Source organism: Crocuta crocuta, unplaced genomic scaffold (assembly GCF_008692635.1).
Source record: "Crocuta crocuta isolate KB4526 unplaced genomic scaffold, BGI_CrCroc_1.0 scaffold545, whole genome shotgun sequence".
NCBI classification, from domain to species: Eukaryota; Metazoa; Chordata; class Mammalia; order Carnivora; family Hyaenidae; genus Crocuta; species Crocuta crocuta.
In genome coordinates, this window is record NW_027551563.1 from 2427805 (window position 1) to 2434016 (window position 6212).

The window sequence follows — 6212 nt, forward strand, 5'->3', positions numbered from 1 at the left end:
ATCAACCCAGCATCTAATACTTAACGTGAATTTTCCTTTCCAGATAACATGATGGAATTTTAATAGTAGCTTAGTAGCTATGTTTCAAGCTGCACAGAAGTCCCAAATACCATTTCAATTGATGGAGAAGTATCAGTGTCTTGATAATATGAAATATCTATCCTTATATTATCTTATTGATTATTCTATGCTATGTTAAATTCTGCTTTTCTGAATGGGATCCACATCCCTTCTACAGTGCAATCTAATAGTTAAATACTCCATGTGCTTCAGTTCTTAGCAAACATTAATAGTTTTTCTTTCCACTGACAGAAACAATGACTAATGCATGCCTTTATTCAACTATTATTTATTCTCTCAGACATACATACATTCACTCAGCATTTCAATATTACATAAGATTCTAAGGATGTAAAAATAGTCGAGGCATTCTCCCTAAAAGAATCATATAAGGAGAGATGCAAACTATTAATTTTAATACAAAATGATAAGAACTATCATAGGGTAAGTTGAGTCTCTTTCCTATTGCATTTTCCCAAGTACTAAGACCATCTCTATGTGCATAAAAATCCAATCTTTTTAGATTCATCTTGTCTATGGCATTTGTTAGTGTTGTTTCCAAGTCATAGCATCAAAACTGTGTTTAGGGACGAGTGGTCCATGTTACAAAAACAATAATCAAAATGTACATCTCCATCCGTATTCTTCTAATTCTGATTCCACTGACTTTATACAGGTTCCCTGTTGTTCATTTTCTGTCCCTTCTAGGGGCACCGCAATAGTGGTAATTTTTCCTGGGCCTTCATTTGTTATATAATGTGCCCCCTCAGAGGGGGCATGCAGATCTTCGTGAAGACCTTGACAGGCAAGACCATCACCTTGGAGGTGGAGCCCAGTGACACCATCGAGAACATCAAGGCCAAGATCCAGGACAAAGAGGGCATCCCCCCTGACCAGCAGAGGCTGATCTTTGCCGGGAAACAACTGGAAGACGGGCGCACCCTGTCTGACTACAACATCCAGAAGGAGTCCACTCTGCACCTGGTCCTGCGCCTGAGGGGAGGTGTCTAAGACCCCCCTATAAGCTCTGACCAAATTCATTGCACTTTTCTTTCAATAAAGTTGTTGCATTCCCCCCCCCCAAAAAAAGGAAGATATGTTCTCATCCATGCTCTTGCTGTAACATTCCTCCTCTTCCCCCACGCTCTCTTGTAGCTGAGAACATCTTTTTTCTGATAATGTTTGCCTTATATGTATCTATATTCAAGGCAACTAAAAATTTATGCATTACATTAACATCTACTGCAACCTTAAACAAGTCATGGAAGGCAAGGAGACTGAAGTTACTTTATAATAATGTAGGAGTAGGGTAACACACATTTGGGTCATCAACCATTTCCTGACATGCACATAGAATTACAGTAGCAGAAAAGCACAGACAACTGATATTTCCTATGAAATTCCAAATATTTGTTCCTATGAGCTAAGGATGGGTATACCAGGTTGTATGGAAGACACTTCCAGATGACAATATGACTTTTTTTTTTTGTAAAGTAAGACAGAATGTGCTGTGTATTGGGAATGGCACATAATTTGTTATTGTTGGATTACAAGGTTTGTTGAAGAGAGTTTCAGAAATTAACCCAGACAGATAGCAAGTACCCACTAATGGAAGACTTTATACTATAAAAAGTCTGCATCTTAAATTATGTATGAAAGTTACAGTAAATAATTTTAAGCATAAAACTTACATGATTTAAATTTGAATTTAGAAAGATCATCTTTTCTTAACTGTAAGGGATTAATAGTCAAAAGTAGTTCAATATCTATGAAGACAGAATTACCTAGCATTGAGATGAACAAAGCCTAGAAGAATATGATTTATTTCATTTATCTTCTTACAATGTACCTGTTAGATAGAAATACATGGAAATACATTGTGTATGTCCCAATAGGAAAAAAAAAATCCATAGCAAAAACAATGAAATGATTGTCAATGATTTTTTTTCATTTGTTTGTTTGGGGGTAATTTGTCAATAAATCTAAAACCCTGACTTTAGACTTTATCTATAGCACCTTATCAGGCATTCTTTACCTGACAGACATCTAACCAGAAATCTGCCAGCAAAGACTGATGAAATGTTTCCTACCTATTCTAAAATCTTTCAACTCTTAATACATCCTTGAAGTTTCATTTAATGCTTGTAATAGATAAAGTACAACTTATAGGTAAAAATGCTAAGCTATAATTTATTTTTATTTTTGCTTTTCAAAAACTACTTTACTTGTCTATTTAGTTAGCTTTCATACTCTCTAATTCCTCAACATATAGGAAACCAACATCAAGAAAACTATAGTCAACTACGAAATCAAAGTAAAAAATGGTATGGGGGAAAGGAAGTGCAACGGGATGAGAGAAGTCATAGTAAACAAATGTACATGACCTAAAGGCCAACAAGATTTCTAGAGTTAACCCATACTTTGGATCATAGCTCCTCACTGACCAAAGAGAAAGGAAAATATTCTAAGCTATAAAACTGCTCATTGTCAATAAAACACATTTCAACTTCTCAAAGAAGAAAACCTTTTCCTATTGCATAGTTCTAAAAATAATCTCTCAGAGACAACTAGAGTTAGAAATTGCTCAACTCATTAATTAGCTTCATATAAATTATTGGCTTTATTTTCAACTCATAACCTTCAAAAATGGTGCTCATGGCCAGTCAATTTCTCTCAGACAGGATAAATTTACATGTTAAAGGGTAAGTATTTAGACTCTAATAGGCAATTCTTCAATTTGCAAAACAAGGTAGAGATCATAAGTTTTACTTGGATCACATGTCTATATTTAACAAAACAAATTCTATTTCAGTAACATATTACCTATGAAGATATTAACCCATACAAATCTTTAAAATGTTTACAATGAAAATACTATTTCTAAGGTTAATTTTAATTATTTGTTGTATGAATAAACCTGAAAACTAAAAAACTTTATCAAATATTTTGTTACTATCAAAAAGTAAAGGGGAATAAAACTTTTTTTTCTTATTACACTTCAGAAAATATACATCAAATGGATGCAAACAAGAGTAAAAGTCTTATGCATACTCTTCATATAAAGATCTCTTTTTAATCTTCCATTATAATAATATTGCTATTAGAAAAAACAAAGGTATTTGAGAATCACAAAACAAACACAAACAATACAATAGCATGGGAAACAATAAATGTTAGAGATTCTAAGTAAAGAAAAGACAATGAGAAGTTCTTTGTCTCATCGTAGAGATATATCATTTGATTATGGAGAGCTTCTCATTGTTTTATATCTATATAAATCTATGATACTATATATACTAATAATACCAAAAGTATCTATAAATATAGATGATATAAATATAGATAAAGATGATATATATACATAGATAGAGATATAATCTATCAAATGATAAATTTAAAAGAAGTTTGAAGAAGATTCTAGAAAAATGACACTTTAGCATCCTTCTACTGCCAAATCCAAACTATTGCCTCTTCTAAGTCAAGCCAAGGCTGGCCTCAGAAGGCAGGTAGTGCAAGAATGTACGAGTGAAGCTTCAAGGTTCTGTTTTGAGTTCTGAAGGAGAAAAATGTTACTGAACTCCTTTTTGATCAGGAGGGGATGCTGAAGAACATTGTCAATGGATTCTGGGGAGTATTTAGATCACCAGTCTAAAATGACACCCTTGAGAAAAGATAACCCAAACTAGAAGGAATGTTTCTCTTTTGTCTAGTGCCACATTACTGAAGAGGCCTCACAAGCCAAACTTCATTATCTCTAATACTAAGTATAGGAAAGTGGCAGCAGGAAACATGATAAGGATCTTGTGTCATCTTTATGAGATATTGACAATAGGCTTGTTAATATCTACTAGCTACAATGAGAAGAAAATTCTACCATTTGTGTCATTTTTTAAGTAGCCCAGAAGCTGGGTCAGGCCCCCACGCCATGAAAGTTGCAAGAAATATAACACGAAAAAAACATTGTCAATAAGTTTTGATAAAAAGACCAGAAAAGAACAGGAAGTTTCTACCAAATATAATAAAATCACTTAAGGGACTAGATAGCATTCAAATTAAACTTTATAAAATTATCAAAATTAAAACTTTATTAAATGAAAAAAATCACTTGATGAATTGGTAGAGACTGAAATACAAACTAAAGTCTGGAACATTATGGGGTGCCTGGGTGGTTCAGTCAGTTAAGCATCCAACTTCATCCCAGGTCATGATCTCACAGTTTGTGGGTTAGAACCCCATGTCAGGCGCTGACAGCTAGGAGCCTAGAGACTGCTTTGGATTCTTTGTCTCCCTCTCTCTCTCTGCCCCCCCTCCCACTTGCACTCTGTCCCTCTGTCTCTCAAAAATAATTAAACATTAAAAAAACTTTAAAACAAAAGAGAGATGCTCAACTGACTGAAGGAAAAAAACAAAGTCTGGAACATTAACTTCAAGAAATATATTAAAGCAGTCCTTTAGCCAAACTTATTCAAATGAAAAAGAGAGAGAGGATTCAAGTAAACTCAGAAATGAAAGGAAAGAGATAATAATGAACAATACAGAAATATGAAGGATTATAAAAAAATATGAAAAATTACATGCCAAGAAATTAGACAACCTAGAAGAAATGGATTAATTCCTAGAAACATGTAACCTCCCCAAACTGAATCATGAATAAATAGAAAATGCCAACAACGAATTACCAGGAAAGACAGTGAACAAATAATCAAAAATACCAACAAAGGTTCAGGACCAGATGGCTTCACAGGTAATTTCTACCAAACGCTTAAAGAAGAGTTAATACCTATTCCTCTCAAACTGTTCCAAAAAGCAAAAGAGGAAGCAAATCTTCCAAATTCATTCTAAGAGGCTAGTGTTACCCTTAAACAAAACCAGATAAAGACACTACAAAATAAAAAGAACTACAGGCCAGTATCTTCAGTGAACAAAAATGTAAAAAGCCTTCAATAAAATATTAGCAAACTGGATCCAAAAATACATTAAAATCATTCACCATGATGAAGTAGAATTTATTCCTGGGATGCAAGGGCAAATCAACATTTGCAAATCCATCAATGTGATCCATCACATCAATAAGAGAAAGGGTAAAAAAAAAAAAAGATAATTTCAACAGATGCAGAAAAAGAATTTGCCAAAGTACTACATACATTCATGATTTCATGATAAAAATCCTCAACAAAGTATGTTTAGATGGAACATACCTCAACATAATAAAGGCCATATACAAAAAAATCCCACAGCTAACATCATCCTTAATTGTAAAAAATGAGAGCTTTTCTTCTAAGATCAAGAACAAGACAAGGATGTCCACTCTCATTTCTCTTACTAAACATAGGATTGGAAGTCCTAGCCATAGCAAGCACAAAACAAAAAGAAATAAAAGGCATCCAAACTGGTAAGAGAGAAGTAAAACTTTCACTATTTGTAGTTGACATGGTACTATATATAGAAAACCCTGAAGACTCCACTTAAAAACTATTAGAACTAATAAATGAATTGAGTAATTTTGTAAAATACAGAATTAATATATAAAAATCTGTTGTATTTCTATATACTAATAATGAAGAAGCAGAAAAAAAAATTAAAAAAAACAATTCCACTTGCAATTGCACCAAAAATAATAAAGTACTTACAAATAAAATTAACTAAGGAAAGAAAGACCTGTAAACTATAAAACATTGATGAAGGAAATTGATGATGACACAAACAAATGGGACGATATTCCATGCTCATGGACTCTGAGAACAAATATTGTTAAAATGTCCATACTACCAAAACCAATCTATAGATTCAATACAATCCCCAATAAACTACCAGCAGCATTTTTCATAGAACTAGAACAAATAATCCTAATTTTTTATGGATCCACAAAAACCCTGAAGAGCAAAAGCAATCCTGAAAAAGAACAAAATGTAGTATCACAATCCAAGATTTCAATATCTATTACAAATCTTTAGTAGTCAAAATTACTGTGTGGTACTGGCACAAAAATAGACACATATATCAATGAAACAGAATAGGGAAACTAGAAATAAACCCATGGTTAAATGGTTACTTAATCTTCAACAAAGGAGGCAAGAATATAAAATGATAAATATATCTTCAACAAATCGTATTGGAAAAACTGGATAGCTACATGCAAAAGAATAAAATTG

The 6212-nt window shown here is 33.0% G+C and overlaps 1 protein-coding gene across 1 annotated transcript; it reads left to right on the forward strand.

Moving 5' to 3' along the window:
* The first annotated feature begins 819 nt into the window (after window positions 1–819).
* On the forward strand, window positions 820–1135 carry LOC144219932 (ubiquitin). The gene has a single exon (XM_077750043.1). The coding sequence runs from the start codon at window positions 838–840 to the stop codon at window positions 1069–1071; it is 234 nt and encodes a 77-aa protein (XP_077606169.1). The 5' UTR covers window positions 820–837; the 3' UTR covers window positions 1072–1135.
* The last annotated feature ends 5077 nt before the right edge of the window (window positions 1136–6212 follow it).

Excerpts from the sequence above, each read along its gene's own strand:
- LOC144219932 (XM_077750043.1), top strand. The coding sequence starts at position 838 with ATGCAGATCTTCGTGAAGACCTTGACAGGCAAGACCATCACCTTGGAG.